At 42.3% G+C, this 21,488-nt stretch overlaps 1 protein-coding gene across 1 annotated transcript; it reads right to left on the bottom strand.

The window, feature by feature from the left end:
• Positions 1-744: 744 nt before the first annotated feature.
• Positions 745-18,784, bottom strand: PGAP4 (post-GPI attachment to proteins GalNAc transferase 4). Its single transcript, XM_082842192.1, has 2 exons — positions 18,536-18,784; positions 745-4,694 (listed from the first exon to the last, which is right to left on the bottom strand). Exon 2 carries the CDS (start codon positions 4,615-4,617, stop codon positions 3,406-3,408), a length of 1,212 nt encoding a protein of 403 aa, XP_082698318.1. The 5' UTR covers positions 4,618-4,694; positions 18,536-18,784; the 3' UTR covers positions 745-3,405.
• Positions 18,785-21,488: the final 2,704 nt, after the last annotated feature.

Below are 21,488 nucleotides of genomic sequence, written 5' to 3'. Positions count from 1 at the left end.
TTTTAAATCACTCATCCATGTTTCTGCATAGGTTGTTAGGGAAAAGATCAAGAAAATTTTTTAAATTTTAACCCCCAAATCCCCATTCATTGCAGAGTGATGACTCACAACAATGTTGTAATCCAAGCACTGTCATGACCTGGAAGCCACAGCACATCTCCACTGCAGTTATATTAAGTACTTTAAAATTACATTTCCAATCATCTTTGATGTAGTTCCTGGGTTTTTTTCCAAACAAAATCCAACCTAAAAAAAACAGTGCCAGTTAATGAGCATTTCTCAGCAAACTCATTGTAGCTGGGATAAAAATATCCAAATGGATCATGTGACTTAAAATTACCCAATTTTATATTGTGTTACAGTAATTCACAATGCATCATAGTGTATATAAAAATCCCACAGTAATCAAAGAGAACGCCTCTTTACCTAAATTAAGTTACCAATTAAATAAATTCCCCCAGATGAGGACTGTATCCAAGGTAAATTAAATTAATCCTATCATTATATTCATCCTACTTGTATTCTCCAGTTGCACTATAGTATTCTCACCACTTTTTTTTAAAAAAAAGAAAGCACAATTCAAATGCTTCCATTTAAGAAATACAAGATTCACTTACGAATTTTTAAGCAAACAGCCCATACTTTTGAATGGCTCACATCCCACAATAGTGTGAGTGTGTGTGTGTTCGACACTATTCACCACATCAGAAAAACTCATCTGTAGAAACAAGAGAACGACCAGTTTTCTCAGGATGACTTGGTGAAATGGGTGCATTTATTTGAACTGATAAGTCTATGCAAATACAGTCAGTCACAATAGGGCTTCTTAGGCCTGACAATAATTTAACTTCTGAAAAGTATGCAGGACTGTTAGAGGCCTTTACCCTCCTGGTAAACTATGTCCCTTGATATTGGAAGGGGACTTCAGTTCTCCCCTAGCCCTCTGCTTAGGATTAAATGAGAGACTTCAGCTTTAGTTAAATGAGAGACAGCTGTCAGCTGTCCTAATCCAGGACAACACACACAATTTGGACTCTAGGAATGAGAGACAAAAGGAAGGGTGATCTAGAAAGTGGGTAGGGATAAAAGTGGGTAGCATGTTTGCTTCTGCAGAAAATGTCCAAGGATGGCAGACTCTAGTTAAGATCAATGGGGGAAGATGTCTTAGTGTGTAGGTAGAGAAATAAGACAAGGCAAAGATGACTTTAGCCATCGAGAATGAAGGAGTCAGGGGAAGGAATGTCTGCGTGTGGTAGACAACTGAATTAGAAAGAGCAGAAATGGAAACCAGCAATGATTCTGATCTAGGGCTTGGCCAGCTTACATGTTTTGTCATTGGACACAAACTTTTCATGAGGAGATCCAATCACTAATGCAACAAACTCAAATGAATTCTAGGTTGAGGGTGGTTCAATTCTCAAACATGGGGCTGAACCAGTTACTGGGCGAGGAGAGATGAAGGGGTGGAATCTGAGAATCTCAGTAAGTAATGCAGTAGCTCTAGTCACTTTGTACATTCCTGGGGGATACATAACAGCTCACTATAATAACACAACACATATTGATACCTGTTTGTTCCCCAAGACCAACACCACAGTGAGGTTTTACCACCTTAGCTTACAGAGACATTATTTAGTCCAGGTTACAATCAGATTTCACAAAAGAGAATTTGACTACATAGATATTTATAAAATGAATGCAGTTAAGAAAAAAGTACAGGGGCTGGAAGTCAGAAAATCTACTACATTCCAGTCCTCTCTGCTGCTGTTCAGCTGTGTGAACCTGAAGAAATCCTTTAACATTTTGGGGCCTGTTTGTTCATCTATAAAGTGTGGTGATGAACCCCTGTTACTCTCTCAGTGTTCTCGAGCAGATCCCAAGATGTTAGCTCACTGTGGAAACTTAAAAGCAAAGGGAAGATGTGGCACTGAAACAAACTGGACAGCTGCTTGCACTCTAATATAATCATCCATCCCCACAAAGAGACAGTTGGCCACTGGTGTGATAAGTATTGTCAAATGAAATTTACTTGTAACTTTTGAGAAGAGTAGTTTTCAGATGCTAGTCTTGGAATAAGCTCAAGAGGAGTCTCAGATCACTGCCAGTTGAATGAACAATTCTTATCTTGAGCTGCATATCCTTCCGAAGTCACAAGGAAAAGTCAGCCTTTATCCTAGCAGTGTTTGGTCTGGAACAACTGCTCCATAGGTGTCAGCCCTATGCCCTATATCATACTTTAAATAACATCATTAATACCTTTATCCAAAATACACTTGAGTTTCATATGCTTATTATAGGAGAGAGAAGAACTAATATTCACCAAGTGCCCTCTGTGAGATAAGCACTTGCTAGTGTTCTACATACATTTTGTCATTTAATCCTCAAGGCAACGTAAAAAAGTAGATATCACTGTCCCCATTTTACAGGTGACAAACCTGAGATGCAGAGTGCTTATGACTTGCCCAAGTTCACACCACTGGGACCTAACAGAGATCTGAAATAAAAATTCAGGTCTTCTGACTTCAGTCCATGATTTTTCTTCTATAACATCATGCTACATAGAAGAAAAAGAAGTGAAGGTGAATGTTTAGCCAGCGAAGTTAGGGAAAAGGATATGCTATTAGTAAAAAGCTCACCCACTCTATATCATTCTGCAATGTCCAACTTTCAAAGAATCAGATTATGATAGAAATCTTCAATATTAAATCACTACTAAACATAAGCAATCTGACTTTGAGGATCCAGAAGGTGATTTCAGATCTTGCTGTGCCTTAAAGTTCTCACAGACAACATTGATTATCAGTGCACTACAGATGTGTGGAAAAGAAAACGCCAGGTAACAAAAGCCGGGTCACCTGCCTCCAAGATGCCGGGCCCTGCGCGGCTTTTAATACTCCAGGTCAAGGAAACAAATAGAATCTATCAACGTGGTCCTGCCTCTTGGGACATATATTCTAAACATACATCCATTCTTATTCCCAATGAGAAAGAAATCATTGCAAAAGAATCTCACCTTTCACCAAATTCTACGCTTAAAATCCTAAACTGGTCATATCACTGTGTACAATATTTTTGGCAGTCACAAACTCTGTCGTGAAGCAGAGTGAAAAACAACTGGAGAATATAAGTGGTGTTTAAATGCCCTTCTTTGGGTGGGTCAGACTGCATGAGGCAGTGTGGCTGTGTGGAGGGCGAGAGGTCTGGACCCACGGTGAACAGCTTGCTCCTGCCAGAGAGTTACCAAAGCCAAGGTTCTGGACTTGTATGTTCCTCAGCCATCCCAGTGTCTATATCCCTAGCAACCCTAAAACAATGAAATATCGGCAAGCAACCATGTCCAAATAAAGAGCTCAATAGTTGAATCTCCAAGAAGTGGCCAATTTCAAAAAGGCATTTCTTGGCAGGCTAGAGCAGACTTGGGTGAAAGTTGTACCGAAGGCTGGAGAAGAGCCCGATGTGTTTCACGAGATTGGGCTCCACCACATAGGCCCGCTCCCCCTTGGCCCTCAACAGTGAGTACAGTGCCATGTCCTTGCCGAAGCCCTTGTGGCAGTACACCTGGGACAGGTAGGTGAGGGTCCGCCGGGCCGCCGGGGCAGGGAAGAGCATGGCCGGGGTGCAACACTGTGAAGCAGGGACCACATTGTACAGGGAAGGACTCAGCCGCCGCAGCTCCAGGAAATAGTGCCGGCCCACCAGCTCCACCAGCCCCATGCTATACAGGGAGAAGAAGAGCATGACGGGCCAGCTAAACCCCGGCCGGCTGGCAAACCGCATGTATATCCAGGTTAGTAAGGGCCCCAGCAACATGCCGACACCGACCCACTCCAGGATCCTCATGGGCTCTGGGTTGATGTAGTGCTGGAGCCTCTCGGGGTGATAGAGCTTTAGGTAAAGGGCATCTCTGAGGTGCGGCTCGGAGAAACGAGCCCGCAGAAGGTGCTCCAAGACTGGGAAGATCTGCTCTTCTGGAACGGCGTCGTCTTCCACCATGAGGACGTAGTCTGGGTTGTAGGTCTGCAGGGAGGATTCCAGGCAATAGACGTAGTCCTGCTTCTCTTTCTCAAACGAGTTGGTGGAAGGGTCGTCGCCGTAGTCATCTTCAGTGCCCTCATAGCGGTTGGCCACAGGGACGTACTTGGACAGCAGCTTGGCATCGAAATGGCTCACACTCCGCTCCACGTTGCACAGGAAGAGTTGGTGCCCCTCACACTGGGGGCCGCATTGTTGAAGGAGCCGGTGGAACTGGGACACCACCTGCAGGACGTAGTGGAAGCCAGGTTGCCTGTCCACAGTGATGATGGTGATGACCAGCCAGGGGCGGGGCGTGGCCTGCCAGACAATGGGCACCGAGCCATTGGCAGAGGGCAGCTCCTCAAAGTAGTGGAGGGCAGCTTCACCCTCTTTCAAGCTTTGCTGCAGGAACTCTTGGCTCATTTGGTTCAGATGCCAGTGGCGCAGGTAGAAGTAAGAATGCAGAAGCCGGTGACAGGCCAGGGGGGCCAGCAGACCAAAGGTCACCACCGTTAAGATGAAGAGCTGGACAGCAGTGCTGCCCCAGGAGAGCCGCCTCAGCCTCCGGAGGAGCATGGCAGCTGGAGAGCTTGAAGTGCTCATGAGGTCGACTTCTGGTCAGGTCTGGTCCCAAGAACAAACCATCCTGGACCTCAGGCCAAAATCAGTGCAAGGCAAACCTAAAGAGAGAAAAGTAAAGAATGGTACAGGGCTTTAAAAAATCCAGGGATGGAACTCAGCACATGTCAAACCAGAAATTCTAATTCTAGGCTCTGTAGCTACTAGAGACCTAAGTATTTTCTCCAGTATACTCTTCTTTGGTTGTATCTGTTAATGATCTCTGGGATTCTTTGATCATTTCTATGAGTAATGAAACCTTGGTACATCCAACCAAGTCTTCACACCTACAGATGCTTAGTTAAGGTTTACAGTGTCCCAGAATGTCACCAGATAGGCTAGCAAAATCATTATTTCAATTCAGCAGCTACATAGCCACAGGTTCTTAAAACAGACGCAAAAAAGCAAGGCACAAAGGAAAGACGCATTTAAAGTAAGTTCCAAGGTAAGTACATTGTAAGTACTTGTGGACTAATGGTGCAGAGTAGTTTCTGAAAACTTTTTTGTACATCCCAAACAAGAAAAGGACTATTTAGGATTCCCTGAAATGTCTTTATCAAGATCTTCCATTCCTATCTCTCTATCCTCATGCAACTATACTTAAAATTACATGTTAATTTAATCCTGATTGTTCTTCCGTTTTATAATTTACAGAATTGCCATGGGAACCAGTGAGAGAAAGGATCTCTCCCCCATATTCAAGAGAACTCTAGAGCCCCAGACTTTGGGAGGGGAGGAAATATCTGAAGGAAGATCTATAAGCAGCGTTTCAGTGAGGTAGGGAGAGGGTAGCAGAGATGAAGATGAAACAGAAAGTTGCTGCAAGCCTGGTCCAGGAAGGAATGTAGTGTGACATCATCTCTCAGAGTACAAGCCTGAGGTGAGGCACATGCTGGAGTGAATACCAGCTCAGCCAGTCGGTGAAAGGTCACTTCACCGCTCCACAGCTTGGATTCCTTACCTTTAAAATGGAGGTAATAATAATACCTATCTCACAGGGTTACTGTGAAGATTAAATGTGTTACAGAGCAACATCATACAGAATAAAAATGCCATTAAAATATATCCATAGCTGGACTTCCCTGGCAGTCCAGTGGTTAAGACTCTGCGCTTCCACTGCAGGGGGTGTGGGTTCGATCCCTGGTTGGGGAATTAAGATCCCACATGCCACACGGTGCAGCCAAAAAAAAAAAGTATATATATATATATATATATATATATATATATATATATATATATATATATAATCTCCCTATATGTACAAGCTTAGTAATATTTTAGGAGTAAGTAGGTCTAATAATCTGAGGGAAAACAGACTTGCACCCAAAAACAGAACTAAAAGGACAAAGCCAGTATAACTCCAGTAAGGTCAATGCCAAACTAAACGGTGTCCATAGAATAAAAGGTAAACCTCTTACCTCAGAAGCATAATAAAGTTTGCACATATTGGGAAGGAAATGGCCTAGCTTGTGAGCTATCTTGAAGACGGACTGCCCAGGTACCATACGAGGTTGTTTTGGTGCAATCTAGTGCTCTCTTACATTCTCCCCTTCTTGGGCACACAGAAAGACCACATCTCCTAGCCTGCTTTCTTCCAGGTGGGGTCACGCGACTAGGGCTTGCCAGTAAAATGTGAGCAACATGACAGTTATGACTTCTGGAACAACGTGGTTGAGAGCAGATGTGCCTTCCTGACTCTCTTTCTCCATCTGCTGGCTGGACAGCCTTGGTGGATCTAGAGGAGGGAGGAGCCACCACAGGGCAGGAGCCTGGGTCCTTGAATGACTGCCTGGAACAGAGGTCCCTCCTACAGCTCACCTCCCAGCACCCGCCCAACCTAGAGTGGGCTGTGTTGTGAGTAATACACAAACCGTTGTTTCTAGCCACTAATGATTTTTTGACTTGCTTATTATTACTGCAGTTAGCCTACCTTGCCATTAGAGTTGTGTAGAATACCAAACTTCTCTCTACGGCATGATGACATAGTAACTTAAGGAAGTAGAGAGAGAAGTCTCATTTCAGCAACAGCAGCAGATTATATTGTGGGACCCCAGAGGTGAGACAGACTAGCCCAGTACTAGTAAGAGATCTGGATAGTATTAAAGAGGGAAATAAGCAGGGAGAGGTTTGAGTAGTATGAGACCCCAGGTTTGCTGTTATGCGGACTTCCAAAGACCTGCAGACTTGCTGCATCGCCCTGTGATGTTCAAGCCAATGGAGTTAATAAATCATGTGGCTGCACATCCCCATGGCCTCGCCAGTTCCACATCACTTCCAGTGGCAGCCAAGGGCTGAAACTGGGTTGAGCTCACACTCTACCTTAGTTGATCTTGGGAATGGAGTCATTTAGGTGGCTTCCTGCTCACACTGTTCTCCCTACCCTTGCTATTACCCAAGAGAGCTGTAACCACTTAAAGAAGGAACAAAATACAGTCAATAAGATAAGGCACACAGCTCAGAAAATGCCAGGCACATATTAAGTGCTAAGATGACAATGCGATTATGGTGGAAATGCAGAGTTCAGTGTTTGGTGTAAAACTACCATCCAACTTCCTTCAATACCCTATTCTAGTGAGTTTTTGGTAAAGCGAGAATGTGACACATGCACACACATAGACAATTATCATTTAAGAATATAAATCTGATCATGTCACTCTCCTGCTTAAAACCCTTCTTTACCTTTCCATTGCTCTTTTAATAAAATCTAAACATCGTATCGTGATACAAAAGGCCCTTTATGATCTGGACGCTGCCTTCCCCTGGCATCTTGTTCTACTGCCCTCTTTTCTCTGTATGTTCTAGACTAGCAAAGGGCTAGACAGTAAATATTTTAGACTTTGTGGGCTATACACTGTCTCTGTCACATATTCCTCTTAGACTATTTCTTTTTTTTAACTCTTTCAAAAAATGTAAAATCTATATTTTAGTGCTCCAGCCACATCAAAACAGGCTGTAGGAAAACAAACAAACAAACAGGCTGTAGACCAAATCTGGCCTGCAGCCCATAGTTTATCAACCCCTGCTCTAGACTAGCACTGTCCAATAGAAATATAATGCAAGCCACATATGTAATTTAACATTTTCTAGCAGCCACAATAAAAAAGTAAAAAGAAACAGATGAAATGAATTTTTTTTTTTTTTTTGCGGTACGCGGGCCTCTCACTGTTGTGGCCTCTCCCGTTGTGGAGCACAGGCTCCGGATGCGCAGGCCCAGCAGCCATGGCTCACGGGCCCAGCCGCTCCGCCGCATGTGGGATCTTCCCGGACCGGGGCACGAACCCGTGTCCCCTGCATCGGCAGGCGGACTCTCAACCACTGCGCCACCAGGGAAGCCCATGAAATGAATTTTAATAATATATTTTACTACAACACATCAAAACTATTATTTCAACGTGAAACCAATATAAAAAATTATTAATAAGGTATTCTGCATTCTTTTTTCCATACTAAGTCTTTGAAATCCAGCGTGTACTTTACATTTACAGCATATGTCAATTCAGACAAACCACACTTTAAGTGCTTAATAGCCACATGCGGCCAGTGAGCAGGGCAGCTCTAGACATGCTGACCTTCTTTTCGAACATCAACTATGCTAAGCTCTTGCCCATCTCCTGGTCTTTGCTCATGCAACTCCCTTACCCTGGAACATTCTTATTCCCACACCTTCCTTGTCTCTTCACATAGATAGCTTTTTCTCATCCTGTAATACAATCTCCTAGAGGGGCCAACCCTGGCCTGTGTTATCTTAGGACCTACTAAACAAGGACTCAAGTATTTTGCATTAGCAAAGTGGGAGTATAAATTGGCACAACCTCTGTAGAATTAATTTAGAAATATCTAACAAAACACACTAATGCTCAGCAATTCCATTTCTAGCATTCTTTCCTAGATATATATTCTCATGTGTGAGAAATGACTTGTAGCATCATTTGTGAGAGCAAAATATTGCCAAGTGCCCATCAGTTGCGAGTGAGTCAAATAAACTATGGTACCTCCAAAGAATGGAATACTAAGTACCCATTAAAAGTAAGCAAACTCACAAAGTAACTGCCTTATAGTTTGAGGCTACTAATTCTATTTTTTTTTAACTAGTTCACACTTTATTTAGATTTCTTTAGTTTTTAGCTAATGTCCTTTTCCTACGCTAGGATCCCATCCAAGTGGTATACATTCTTTATGGTGAAGTGTTAACATATCAAATTATTCATTTGGGAAAACCAGTATATTTTCTGTATTTAATTATAGAAAATTCATGTTGTTTTTTGAAATATATCTGCCTCCCCCCAAAAAAAATCCTCCTAAGGGTCTCAATCTGGTTTACTTTTTTTTTTTTTTAATTGCAATGTTAGGTCTACATGCAAAAATATAAAGTATTGGGCTGGCCAAAAGGTTCGTTCGGTTTTTTCCATAAGATGGGTCTAGTAGCATTTTGTCTTTAACTTCATTCGAAACAATGTTGTTAGATTGTATGTGACAGCTGTCATATATCAGTGTGCATTTAAAAAAAGACTTATCAAAATTGGTGAATTTTTGTGTAGCCATTTTAATACCGAAGGTGGAAGAAAAAAAGCTACATTTTCGGCATATTATGCTTTATTATTTCAAGAAAGGTAAAAGCGCAGCTGAAACGCAAAAAAAGGTTAGTGCAGTTTATGGAGAATGTACTGTGACTGATGGAACGTGTCAAAAGTGGTTTGCGAAGTTCAGTGCTGGAGATTTCTCACTGGACGATGCTCCACGGTGGGATAGACCAGTTGAAGTTGATAGTGATCAAATCGAGACATTCATTGAGAACAATCAACATTATACCACGCAGGTGATAGCCAACATACTCAAAATATCCTAATCAAGCGTTGAAAACCATTTGCACCAGTTTGGTTATGTTAATCGCTTTGATGTTTGGCTTTCATGTAAGTTAAGTGAAAATAACCTTCTTGACCGTATTTCCGCATGTGATTCTCTACTGAAATGTAAGGGAAACGTTCCGTTTTTAAAACAAATTGTGATGGGCGATGAAAAGTGGATGCTGTACAATAATGTGGAACAGATCGTGGGGCAGATGAAATGAACCACCACCAACCACACCAAAGGCCGGTCTTCATCCAAAGAAGGTGATGTTGGGTATATGGTGGGATTGGAAGGGAGTCCTCTATTATGAGCTCCTTCCGGAGAACCAAATGATTAATTCCAACAAGTACTGCTCCCAGTTAGACCAACTGAAAGCAGCACTCGACAAAAAGTGTCCAGAATTAGTCAACAGACAACACATAATCTTCCATCAGGATAATGCAAGACTGCATGTTTCTTTGAAGGCTAGACAAAAACAGTTACAGCTTGGCTGGGAAGTTCTGTTTCATCCACCGTATTCATCAGACATTGCACCTTCGGATTTCCATTTATTTAGGTCTCTACAAAATTCTCTTAAGAGAAAAAATTTCAATTCCCTGGAAGACTGTAAAAGGTACCTAGAACAGTTCTTTGCTCAAAAAGATAAAAGGTTTTGGGAAGATGGAATTATGAAGTTGCCTGACAAATGGTAGGAGGTAGTGGAACAAAAGAGTGAACACGTTGTTCAATAACGTTCTTGGTGAAAACAAAAAATGGGTCTTTTATTTTTACTTAAAAACTGAAGGCACTTTTTGGTCAACCCAATACATAGTGATTGTAGGTTAACAGTTGCATGGTTAAAATGTATTTTGCCTATATGTTTTTACTGAATGTTTATTTCCTATTCCAAGGCAAGTATGAATATGTGGCAAGATCACACACACACACACACACACACACACACACACACACACACACACACGCGAAGAGTAAGCAAACTCAGGGAGAGACCAAGATGGCGACATTGAAGCCTCCTTATCTTCCTTCCTCCCATGGACACATCGAATGTACATGAGGAGAAATTCCTTCTGAGAGAAATCCAGAAACTAGCTGAGTGACATCAGGCAAATGAGAAAATACCCATGTCAAAACAGTCAGGAAAGGCTAAGACATGCTCTTTCCATAAACCCCACCCCTGGCACAGTGCCAGACAATTGGGACCAACCTCCCAACAACCAGCTGCTTCCTGAGGAGTGAAGGGTATACCCAGAGCCCCAACTTTTAAGACTCCCACCTGAGGGACAGGCCCCCAAACACGTAACTCTGAAAACCAATGCGGCAATACATCCATAAGACCAACAGGACTAGCAAGGAAGCTGCTCTTATTGGGTACGTGAGCACTCTCCATTGCTGAAGCCCCAGGGCTCAGTGCTGAGGGAAAAAGCAAAACCCGCCCACCCAGGGTAGGGTTTTTTTTTTTTTAATTTATTTTTACATCTTTATTGGGGTATAATTGCTTTACAATGGTGTGTTAGTTTCTGCTTTATAACAAAGTGAATCAGTTATACATATACATATGTTCCCATATGTCTTCCCTCTTGCGTCTCCCTCCCTCCCACCCTCCCTATCCACCCCTCCAGGCGGTCACAAAGCACTGAGCTGATCTCCCTGTGCTATGCGGCTGCTTCCCACTAGCTATCTGGTTTGACTGAATACTTTACAAGCCACTCCCTGAAGGCCTGGCTTAGTTGCAAACAGCCAGGACATCAGAAAAGAGATTGTTACAAATTTAAGCATTTTCAGCACCTCTGCCCTCTAACCAGTCTTTCCAATGTCCTCTGAATTCTCAACAATGGGGCTGGGGGCGGGGACTACAGGGTCTCTTCCCAATCTTCCCACTTAATAGAATTGGAGAAACATTTCTCCAGATTGGGGATGAATCTCTTCCAGTCCTAATTGACAATGGAACCACAATCTTGGTGCTCACTCTCAACATTTCTCAGTTAGCTGCCTCACCTCCTATAAAGTCCTTTTGTTAACTGCTTCTCACTTAACTCTTTTACACTGTAATAACCTTAACCCTGCTACTCTTCTCCCCCCACATCAATGATGAAGTCCCTCACGACTGCTTACCACTGACAAATCACCTCCTGACCCCTGATGATGATCTGCAGGAAAATCCTTTTTGTAACACTGACGTCTTGTGGTTCACTGATGGTTCTTATTTAAAAAGTGACAATGGCAAATATTGTGCTGTGTATGCTACTGCAACTACTTTTGATGTTGTTGAGGCAGCATCTTTACCTATGGCTACTTCAGTCCAACAAACTGAATTATATACTCTTAAAAGGGCTTGTACTTCTAGCCAAGAACAAAGCTGCCAATGATTTATACTGATGGCAGATATACTTTCAGAGTAGTTCATGGTTTTGCAATGTTGTGGAAGAAACGTGGCTTCCTTACTTCAAGCAGAAATAAAATTTAAAATGGCTCCTATGCTTAGAAATTTTTGGGTGCAATACGTTTTCCTGGCATGTTAGCTATTAAGATTCTGAGGTGTTCTAAACTTGACTCTCTGGAAGCTAAGGGAAATCACCTTGCTGACATTTCTACAAAAAAAGGCTGCCCTTAAAGAAACCCTCAGCAGCCAAACCTCTATCATGGTCCAAAGGCTCCCCAAATGGTAACTTAGAAAAACTGGCTAGAGAAGCCCAACAACTGGCTTCTGAAAAGGAAAAACAAGTTTAGAAATTCAACAACTGTTGATTTGATAAAAAGAGAAATCTCTGGTTAGGACCAAAGAATAACCCAATCCTACCAGAGACACTGAAATTCCCACTCCTCACTGCTGTACATGCATTAAGCCATAGGTCTACTGACAAAATGATAACATTCATGAATCAGTATTGGTGGGGAAACATTAACAAGGCTACAAAAAGTGCCTGCACCTCACTGTACCACTTGTTGAAGTACAAGTGGGAAGTACTAGGAAGTCTGTTCGTAATGCTCCTGGACAGTTTAAACTGTCTAACAGATGATTAGATGTCTAGCAAATGGATTTCATACAACTTCCTCTATTTTGTGGATGACAAAATTTTGTATTTTGTGGAGACATGGTCTGTATATTTTCATACTGAACTGAAGCCTTCCCTTGCAGACGGGCTGCTGCCTCTTCTCTGGCTAACGTCCTTTGGGAAAAGATTATCCCTACTTAGGGAACTCCTTTTGAACGTCATAATGATTGAGGAACCTATTTTACTGGTCAGGTACTTTGACAATTCTGCACTGTTTGGCCAGTTTTACACTTTCACTGTGCTTACCACCCTCAATCCTCTGGTTTAGTCAAATGCACTAATGTCATTAAGATTCAGTTGGAGGGACTTCCCTGGTGGTCCAGTGGGTAAGAGCCACTTCTTTTATAACTCAAAAACTCTTACACTTTGAGATAGTCCCAGGACACCCAATGAACTTGGCTCCTGCTTCTTTTGACTCACAACTGATAAAAGGAGAGCTACTGCAATAGTGTAGAGGCCTATTGCTCCTATTAAAAATATCCATGTGCAGTAAAGCAATCTTTTCACAGTGCACTCTAGGGAGATGAAAACCTTAAGCATCATGTCTTGCAACCTGGAGATTTTGTCTATTGAAAAAGTCACCTCCAGAAAGACTCTCTCTTCAACCTCACTGGAAATGTCCCTATCAGGTAAACCAACCCTTGTGCTGCCAAACTCCAAGGAATAGACTCTTGGATACATGTGACACACCTAAAGAGAGCATAAAACCCTGAATGGACCTGCACATCATCTGGTGACCTGAAAGTAAAGATTTCCCAGAATTGAAGCATCTGATAAGACAGCTTTCTCAAGATATCCAGACCAGGCCTGTTGGAAGTTTGTTACCAAATCACTGAAAATGACAACACTTCAAGTAATCTCTAATGTCTATGATCTTGATAACATATAGACTTTTTATGAAAAGTGCCTGAGAGTTCTCCCTCCTACCCCTCCTTGTTACTTACATGTGACCTCAATAGATTCCTAATCTATTCCCTCCGATATGAGACACTGTACCCAGGAAAGGTATTTCCTTACATTGAGGGACAAAAAGCCTCTGAAAGTAGAAAACCTGACACTTGATCAGCAATGCTTTCAGAGAAAGATCTTCATCAAAAGGAGGAAATGTAAAAAATTATTAAACAGAAAATTCAATTAAATAGAGTGTGGAGACCAGAAAGGGGAGCTCTCTTGTCCTGTGATGACAGCAGAGCCCAAGAAGAAGAAAAATATTCTTCTTTCCTGGCAAGGACTCAGGCAACAGAAAGCCATGGCTGTTTATTTACTATTGCCCTCCAACTTTCTTTTCCCCTCCATAAAAGCACTCGCCTTCCCTTGCTGTGCAGGGACTTGCACATGACTCACCACGGTTGCAGACCCTGAATTGCACTTCTCTGCTATCCCAAATAAACCCATCTTTGCTGGAGAAATAATTGCCAGTCTATTTGTTTTAGGTAAACACTCCCAACCAGAAATAATGTCTCTTTTTCCTCAAGTGCTAAGGCCCTTTACATGAACTTTCATCCAAGGACATTCATTTGTCACTTTCTACTTTAGACTGTATCTATTTATAGTTACCACTTATTAAGCTCCTACTACATAACCAAGTTCTGTACTGGACTCTTAGGTATATTTCTTGTGACCAAAAGAGCAACTCTCAAATAGTAATGGAACTAATCTCATTTAAATGAAAAAAAAAAAAAAGCTACCATGTTGAAAGCAGGAAATTCAAACACAGGAAAAATTTCAAAGCCTATGCTATTTTCATGATACCTGCTGCCTTACATGGCTTTTTTCATGGCCCTTGATTTACAACCCAATTGGCCTTATAAATCCCTCATTAGTGGATTCAGTCTAATTTATCTTTGATACCCCTCACAGACCCAGCACAGTATTCTATACATAGAAAAGGTTTCATATTTGTTAAGCAAATAAATGACCTCTATGGGTCTCAATTCCTCAGCTATAAAATTGGGAGTATCAAAGACTCCCAATTTAATGTGCAGAGATCAACTTACTTGGAAGTGCTTGCTGAGCACTTATTATGTGCTGGGCACTGTTCTAAGCATCTCATTCATCCTTATAAGAAGCCTATGAGAAGTACTATTATTAAGTCCATTTTACACCTGAAAAAAATTAAGGCACAATTAACTTGTACCCTAGGTTAACAAAGCTTTAAATGGGTAGCAAAACTTGAAATCCAGGCAGACTGTTTCCAGAACTCATGTTCTCAACCAATACGCAATATTGTCTCTGCATGGATTGGGAACCCAAGAAAATCAGCTGAAAAACCATTAGAAATGGTAACAGACTTTCAGAATGTGTTCAGTACCAGAATTAATATGCAAAAATAATATATAATAGTATACACACACTACATATATACACTGATTGCCTTCAGCTAATCAGAAAATTACTAAATTAATCAATGGGATAAAATAGTCAAAATGAAAATAAAAAGAAACCAAAAATATCTACAATAAATTTTTAAAATATGCAGAATATACACACCTATAAAATTCTACTGAAGGACATTCTAAAGTGTAATAAATGGATAAAAATAACATTTTCCCAGCTGAGAAGTCTCACTAATGAAAGAAGAGATGGAGGTCTCTTTCTCCAAAATTAATCTCTATATTTAACATAATGTCAATCCAATTTACTTCAAGAGGGAGTGGGCCAGTACAGTAAATGGGCGCTTTCATATAAATTGGTGGAACCTTTGGAGGGAAAGTTGGGATGGTATCTACAAAAATTTTATATGTGCATCTCCTTTGACACAGAAATTCTACTTCTAGGAATCTACCCTGCAGAAGTGCCAACACATGCTACCAAACATAGACAAGGAATGTTCACAGCAATTTTGTTTGTAAGTAAGAAAGAGAGGCAGAAAGAGGCAGAGAGGAATAGAGGACAGGGCAGGGAGAAGGATAGACGAACTACAGGGAAAGGAAATGGCCAGAAATAGGGAACAGATGTTTAGATAATTACACATGGGGATGATATGGAGACATTAAAAGGAAAATGAAAGGTTTAAATATACTGACATTTAAAAAGTCTTAGCTAAACCTCTGCTGTGGACTGAATGTTTGTGTTCCCCCCAAATTCATATATCAAAATCCGAATCCCCAATGTGATGATATTTGGAGATGGGGTATTTAGGAGATATTTAGGTCATGTTTGTGGAACTCTTTTGCTGGGATTACTGCCCCTATAAGGGACAGAAGAGAGCTTGCTTCCTCTCTCTCCTCTGCCAGTGAGAACATATCAAGAAGGTGGCCATCCATAAACCAGGAAGAGGGCCCCTTATCCGAACCCAACTGTGCTGGTACCCTGATCGCAGCCTTCCAGACTCCAGAACTGTGAGAAATAAATGTTTCTGCTGATTAAGGCACCCAGTTTATGGTAATTCGTTATATCGAACCAGGCAGTTTGAAAAAGTCTCTAAGGGAAAAATGCAAACTATGTCAACACAAATTGTAAAAAAGTGTACATAGTATGATAATTTTATTTTTAACGTGGAGTATAATTTAGTGAAGGAGAGATGAAGGTATGCAGGATGGAGGTTTCCTGTTTTGCCCTCTACACTTCTCAAAGAGCATATATTACTTTTATGATCATTGTTAAAAGTTTAATTCAACAAATACTGAGTCTTGTACCAGGCACTGGAATAGTGAACGTGACACACACAGGGGTCCTACTCTCAGGACCTTAATTATCGAAAATCCTATAGAAATCCAAACATGATTTGTTTCTTTTGGTGGAACAGGAGGAGGCTGGTTAATCTGACCAAAGTATTCTAAAGATAACCTGGAATTAGTACTAATAAAAACTGTTAGGAAATGCTCGCTTTGCTGGGACATATACTAAAACTGGAATGATATACTGAAGATTAGCATGGCCCCTGTGCAAGGATGACATTAAGTTTATGTAGTGCTCCATAATTTTTTATTGTGATTGGTCGTTATATTTGGCAAAATTCATCAAAATATACATTTAAATGGTGCATTTTACTGCATGGAAACTATACCTTAATAAAACTGATTTTTTAAAAAGCCAGGAAGGTGATACTGGGTAATATGATATTAAACTTGTTATAAAACTTCAGTAATTAAAATAACATGGCACTGGCACCAAAATATACTGATAGACACATGCAAAAATCTACAAACAGATATAAATATATAATAATTTAATATACCATAATTGTAGCAGTCTAAATCAGGGGTAAAAAATGAACTTAATAGCTTTGTAGCAACTGGCTAACCATTTAGGAAAAGTAATTAGCTCTCCACTTTACAACTTAAACTAGAATAAATTACACATTAAAAATTTTAAACCAAAGCTTAAAAGTACGTGAAGAAAATATAGGAGAATATACAAACTTGGGTTAGTAAAGGCCTTTCTCAGCAAAATACTCTAGCAGAAACCATAAAGAAAAAAGAATAGAGCTGAACGGCCAAAGATGAAAAACTGACAAAAACATTAAGTAAATTGGTAAAGACTGTGCAACATAGATAACAGAATTACTAACTTAATGTGTAATATATAAAGAGTGCTTAAAAATCAGGAACAGAAAGACACTCCAACTGAAAAAGGGGCAAAAGTATTAATAGTCAATTCACACACACAAATGCAAAAGGCCAATACATAGAGGAAAAAGAGTTGCTTCCCCCTGGGTAATCAGATGTACAAACTGAAACAATATGTTTTGCCCACGTTACTGGATTAAATGTGTATGCAGAGAAAATTTTAATATATCTAGGAAATCTCAACAATCTAGGAGATGAAGTTTTAAGTTATCTTTAGTTTCTCCTTTACATTTTTCTGTTTCCTGAATGTTTTGTAATAAGCTTATCCTTTTAAAAAATTCTAATTTTAATAATGTTAGACAAACATGGTTTTCTCTTCTCACCTCCTAAAATACCTGGTGCAGTGCACTCTAGAAATGCATCCCTAAAAGCCAATCCGCCTTACGAGGTTTAGTTCTCTAGGGGAAACGCGCACACACGCGCGCGCGCACACAGACACACACGCACACACACACCCCTGCAGGTTTTGCTAATGATCGGCATAGTGAGATCATCATTGGATCCGCCCTTGTGTCCCCTCACCTAGGGGAGAAAAAGGGACAAGCAGGGGATGCCGGGGTTACACCCACTCTCCAATACTGCGGGCGCAGTGCGGCACTGGCAACGCCCGCACCCAGAGGCCAGGAAGAGGGCGAGCCGAGCCGAGGTGGTCCTAACTATCCCTCATGGAAAGAGAATGTCAGCGGAGGACCAGAGTGGATCTAGTGTCTGCCACTGACCTTGGGGAGTCCCCACCCCGCTCGGGTCTGTTTCCCCACCCGCAGGAAGAAACTAACAGTCTCAATCGCCGGGTTGACTCCCTCGGTCCGGTCTTTCCGGGAGCTGGGAAGGACGCCTTCCTCTGCCCGGTTGCCCTTCCTCGGTCTAGGGGCTGCGAGGTCGCCCGCAGAAACCCAACGCCGCAGCAGCGCGCGTGTCGGTGCGCGGGGCTGGCCCGAGGGGCCGACGCGCGGCAGAGACAGCCACGAGCGGGCGGCCATTAGGCGATCCTCCCTTAGGATGCTCGGCCGGACCACGCTGGGCAGGAGCTGGGTCTTACCTGGACTCGCACACGCCCGGCTCCAGCCTTTCTGTCGGCCTCGCGGCGCCACGGAAGCGGACAAGGGGTAGGGAGGCAAGCTCGCTGCAACACTGTCATCCCTGCGCAGATCCCGGCCCTGGCCGCGCGGGGGACGCCCTTTTGGGGTCCCCGCAGTCCTCCGGCAGGAAGCAGCCACCGCCACGAGCGGGGCCGCAGCGAAGCCCGCCCGCCCAGAGAACACCGCCGGGGTCGCAGGCCCTCCCAGGCTGCGCCAGACCCTGCAATTGCTCTCCGCGTGCCAGCTGCAGTAACCCTAATTCTTTTTCCCTCGCTCTGGAGACGTCTCCGGGGTGGGCGCTCCAGTCATGATGCCAAGGGGGCTGAGCAAATCGTGCGCAGCGGAAACCTACCCGGTGGGGGCGGTCAGCTCCGTCCCCTGCGCACGCTGAAGGCCGCTGCTGGTGTCGCCTCGGCTATCTGGCCCATGCCCATGGAGGAGCCATCGCCGGACCCTGAGGCCTCGGAAGAGCGGGCGCAGCCGGGTGCGCGCGGAAACCTCACCTCCTGCGGCGCAGCTTCGGCGCGGAGTCCCCTCGCTCTGGCAGGCCATGTGACCTGAGAGCTGGGGAGCGACTGCAGCCCCCAGAAGCCAGCTTGGGGAAAAAAGGACGGCAAAAGGCGCCAACTGATGGGCATAAAGGGAAAAGCAGGCTCAGGGCAAAGGAAGTTGAAATGCTGGAAGGATTAGGTATCTGCAGTGTTCACAGCCCCAGCTGGCCATCAAGCGTGTTCTCTTAATCGTGGGAGGAGATTTGGGTTTTTTTTTTTTAATGTGCATTCTTATTTTTTATTATTATTTATTTAACATCTTTATTGGAGTATAATTGCTTTACAATGTTGTGTTAGTTTCTGCTGTATAACAAAGTGAATCAGCTATACATTTACATATATCCCCATATCTCCTCCCTCGGCGTCTCCCTCCCACCCTCCCTATCCCACCCCTTTAGGTGGTCACAAAGCACCAAGCTGATCTCCCTGTGCTATGCGGCTGCTTCCCACTAGCTATCTATTTTACACTTGGTAGTATATATATGTCAACGATACTCTCTCACTTCGTCCCAGCTAACCCTTCCGCCTCCCCGTGTCCTCAGGTCCATTAGGAGATTTGTTTTTGCCAATAATAAAAATAATAGCGGACACCACTTCCACCCCTAATCCCCACTGTACCCCGCATTATGCCAGATACCATATGAAAATTCCTCACTTTACTTCTGTACATTAGAGACTGTCATCTCCAATTTGTAAATGAGGAAAAAATATTTGAGAATGTAATTTGCCAAGTGCAATACTCCAAAAGCCAGAATTTAAAAACAAACAGAAAGGTTTGCTCTAATCAAATTACCTGGCCACGCATGGGAAGTAGGTCTGTGGCTCTTTCCACTCACCTGTCAGTCTCTCCCAGAAGTGCCTTTGGTGGTTCATTTGAGTCCAAAGCACCCTCAACACTTAATTTTGGCAGATAGATAGTCATACTCATCTTACAGATGGAAAAATTGAGGTTTGGCCAAAGGAATGATCTTGTTCAAGTGCCAGAGCCGGTCAGCCTAGCTTAATACTTAATAATGAAGTGGTTATTTGCTGGCACTGTGCAAAACACATAATTCACATTATTTTAGTGCTCACAACACTCTTATAAGGAAGCTACTATTTTCATTCCGAGTGAAGAAAACTGAGGCTCAGAGGGATTATGAGTTTGTGTAAGTTACACAGCTAGTAAGTGGCAGAGTTTGGATTTAAATCTAGGTCTTTTTGTCTATGGATGCTTCAAGTCTCCAAAACCATTCTTCCCCTACACTATGCAGCTTCTTGCTCCTTCCATTACTTTTAGATTTTGCCAGAGAGGAGTGGAGTACCTAACTTTTATCCAGAGGCTCAGGACACAGTAACAGCATCTAGCCTAGTACTGAGCTCATTTGCCAAGGCATCTTCTGGATGACGTGCACAGCACTTAATAAACTGAAGTATTTGTTAGTCAGTGTCTGGCTTTCTGTGTATAGGGCCCAGGCTGTACTATTATGGATTCTGATGCTTTTCCTGAAGAGCACCAGACGTAATTTCTAGGGGCAGATCAGAGTTGGGTATATTTCACTCATAACAAAAGCCAAAGTTCTTACAATGGCCAGCAAGGTCCTGCAGGATGTGGCTGGTGGCTCCTGTCTGGCTTCCTATCCAACCACCCTCCCCTTCTGTCCTCTAGCTACACAGGCCCTGCTGTTCCTCCAATGCATCAAACACACACTCACCTTAAGGCCTTTGCACTTGCTGTTCCCCCTGCTTAGAACATTCTTCCTCTAGATTTCCATGTGGCTTGCTCCCTTGCTGTCCTTGATCATCTCGCATATCCCTATTCCCACCCCAGCACTCCCATCCCTTGTATTCCTCCCTTAATTCTTCTCCACAATGAATGACAAATGAATGATTATGAACTCCTGGTTCTACCCTTTAATTCTAACATATTGCACAGAACATCTAGGAGAGAAAACTGTGCAATAGTAGAAGAGAATCATAAAGGAAATACCTGAAAAGTGTCTGTAATTACTAATGAAGGGCTTTCATGCATTGAGAGAGATCATTGCTGAGCTTCACCTCTCAAAAATCATTTATTTCATAGGCCACAGTGGTTTAATAAAAGATCCTATACATAACTAGGTGATAGCTGAGCAAGATAACTTAGTGTTTACTGTGAAGTCATTAAGTATTCACTAAGTATATTATAAATGCTAATTTAAATGGTAGTTGAAGATGTGATCTATCATAATTTGTAACTTTTATTTCATTCACATATCATGAATGAAATGACCAAAAATCTAGGCACTTCTTAAAAGAGCAGTGAGGTCTCAAGCCAACTCCATATCCAAATGAGCACTGCAGAATATCCTCCCCTCCTTCCCAAAGGGGAAATGCACAGATGGACCTAGGAGAAGATTTAAGAGCCTGACTAAAGTTTTGTTGAGTGAAGAATGTTAGTGTCATCTGAGAAAAAAGAGGCAGGCTATAAAACAAAGAAACCTGTGTTTCAGGGATCTTAGGATCATAATTTGGGTAGCACAGATTCCAGCAGTAACCATAACAGTGTCCCATCTGGGGAACAAAAAGCAAGGGATTTTAAAGGAAAATGGAAAAGTGTATTTGTTTTACATAATTTGTTTGCCAAGAGATATGATTGGAATGTATATATATTTTTTTCTGTTACAATTTATTGGCTTGGCAATGATGTCTCATTTGTTATCAGTTAAGGCACATTTTTGCACAATTCTTAGGGATTCCTTTCTGAGCAAATAATTTTTTTCCCAGCAGGGTAAA

The sequence above is a fragment of the Leucopleurus acutus genome (assembly GCF_964270905.1).
Source record: "Leucopleurus acutus genome assembly, chromosome: 7".
In the NCBI taxonomy this organism is placed as follows: Eukaryota; Metazoa; Chordata; class Mammalia; order Artiodactyla; family Delphinidae; genus Leucopleurus; species Leucopleurus acutus.
This window is presented reverse-complemented; position numbering and strand designations above follow the sequence as displayed.